At 40.8% G+C, this 1,860-nt stretch overlaps 1 protein-coding gene across 1 annotated transcript in view; it reads left to right on the top strand.

Annotated features, from left to right (window-relative positions):
• LOC107444555 (renalase) overlaps positions 1 to 1,860 on the top strand; it is a 21,944-nt gene that overhangs the window by 4,554 nt on the left and 15,530 nt on the right. The window contains exon 2 of the mRNA XM_043038751.2: positions 1,444 to 1,543. Within this exon, the coding sequence (XP_042894685.1) occupies positions 1,444 to 1,543 (100 nt within the window). The remainder of the gene's footprint in view (positions 1 to 1,443; positions 1,544 to 1,860) is intronic.

The raw sequence follows: 1,860 nt of genomic DNA, 5'->3' as shown, positions 1-1,860 counted from the left end.
ATCTATATATTTACACTCATGGACAAAAAAAATAGTGCATCAAGAAGGAGTTGTCAAAATGGAACGAAATTTTGCATACGTAATCACTACTTTGGTATAAGTAAATGATTAGAAAATCAAAGAAAAAGGATAATTTATTTCGGAGAAAAAGGCGAAAAAACGGAGGAGTTAATACCCCGTTGGACCCCCACTTGCGCGAATGCACGATACGATGTGATCGGGCATTGAGGCATACAAGTTCTGTATGATGTCTAGAGATATTTCGTTCCGTATTTGCTGTAACCTTGCCTCTAGTTCATTCAAACTCTTGGGATGACCAACTCGCCATCCCAAATGATCCCAGATATGCTCGATGGGAGACAAATCTGGGGATCAGGCAGGCAAGGAAGGGTAGTAACACTACGGAGGCAGTCTTGTGACACCCTTGTCATATGAGGCCAAGCATTGTCTTATTGAAAAATGGCTCCTGGGAGCCGTTGCATGTGTGATAACACATGTGGTTGCAGGATTTCATGGACATACCGCTGGGCTGTCATGGTGCCACAGATCAATACTGGAGGTGACCGTGTATTATAGGCAGAGGCACCCCATACCATCACACCAGCTGGTGGAGCGGTGTGTTGCTGTACTGCAAAGGCAGGATTAAGGGGTTCACCACGGGGTCTCCACACAAACATGATTGTCATCACTGCTGAGATTGAATCTGGATTCGTCGACAACCTGGTTCCATTCCGCTGCAGTCCAGTTTCCTCACGGGCAGCACACGCAATGGGTGCCGCGATACCAACTGTCCTTCAGCCAGACGCCTTTGTATGGTTGAAGAAGACACAGGGTACCCTAGTGAAGGTGCTACCTGTGCCTGGATGGCGGCAGATGAAGCACTTGGCTGTATGTGTGCATTTCTCACGATGTGGCAGTCTTCTCGACGACTGGTCTGTCGAGGGCGTCCTGAGCCTGGTCTTCGTGTACATGACATCTATCGGGTCCCCTGCTCCCAACACCTCCTCACAACACAATCAGAGCGGCCTAATTGACGAGCTACTCGCCTAGCTGACCACCCATCTTCCATCATCCCAACGATTCTCTCCCTCTTAAAATGCGACAGCTGCTCATATTGTCTTGGAACACGGCATAATGGCATGTCTACCTCAGCTCTTCCTCTATAAATGATTCAGCACACTCAAGCAAGCTTTGGTTACCTGTTTTATAGTCCACAGAGTACAACGTTCAACGCCCTCTACCGGCTATACGTATTGCACAATCACGCTGCTTTTCTAATCATTTGCATATCTCCCCGACATGTACCTTCATTGCAAATTTCGTTACGATCCCGCAATTATTTCTTAGTGCGCTAATTTTTTTGTCCATGAGTGTATATATATATATATAGATAGATAGATAGATAGATATATAGTTTCTTTATAAATATATTTTATTTTTCAGGTGGTCGTATGTGTACTTCTAAAAGTTCTAAAGAAATTCCTGTTGATTTAGGAGCTCAGTTTATAACTAAAACAAAGAATTTAACTCCCGTTCAAGAAAAGTGAATAAGTTTTTTTTAATTATATATACATATATATATATCTGGGTTGGGTTTTTGACATGACAAGGGTATAATACTGGTTTAAACCGTCAAAAACTGAAGTTTGCCAAGAAAATATATAAACTTCAAAACTACCAACAGTTGCCATGCATTATATTGAAATTTAATTATACTATAGGTAATCAGCAGGTTTTAAAATATTTTTTAATTGAAATTAAGGTAAAATAACAGATTTAAAATCTCAGAAATTTATATTCAAATGCATGTGCAGAAAATTTTTGCATAAAAATTGTTTAAATATTTATATTTAAAAAAAA

This window comes from Parasteatoda tepidariorum, chromosome 4 (assembly GCF_043381705.1).
Source record: "Parasteatoda tepidariorum isolate YZ-2023 chromosome 4, CAS_Ptep_4.0, whole genome shotgun sequence".
NCBI lineage: Eukaryota > Metazoa > Arthropoda > Arachnida > Araneae > Theridiidae > Parasteatoda > Parasteatoda tepidariorum.
The sequence above is the reverse complement of the archived record's forward strand: the minus strand, read 5'-3'. Positions and strand labels throughout refer to the sequence as shown.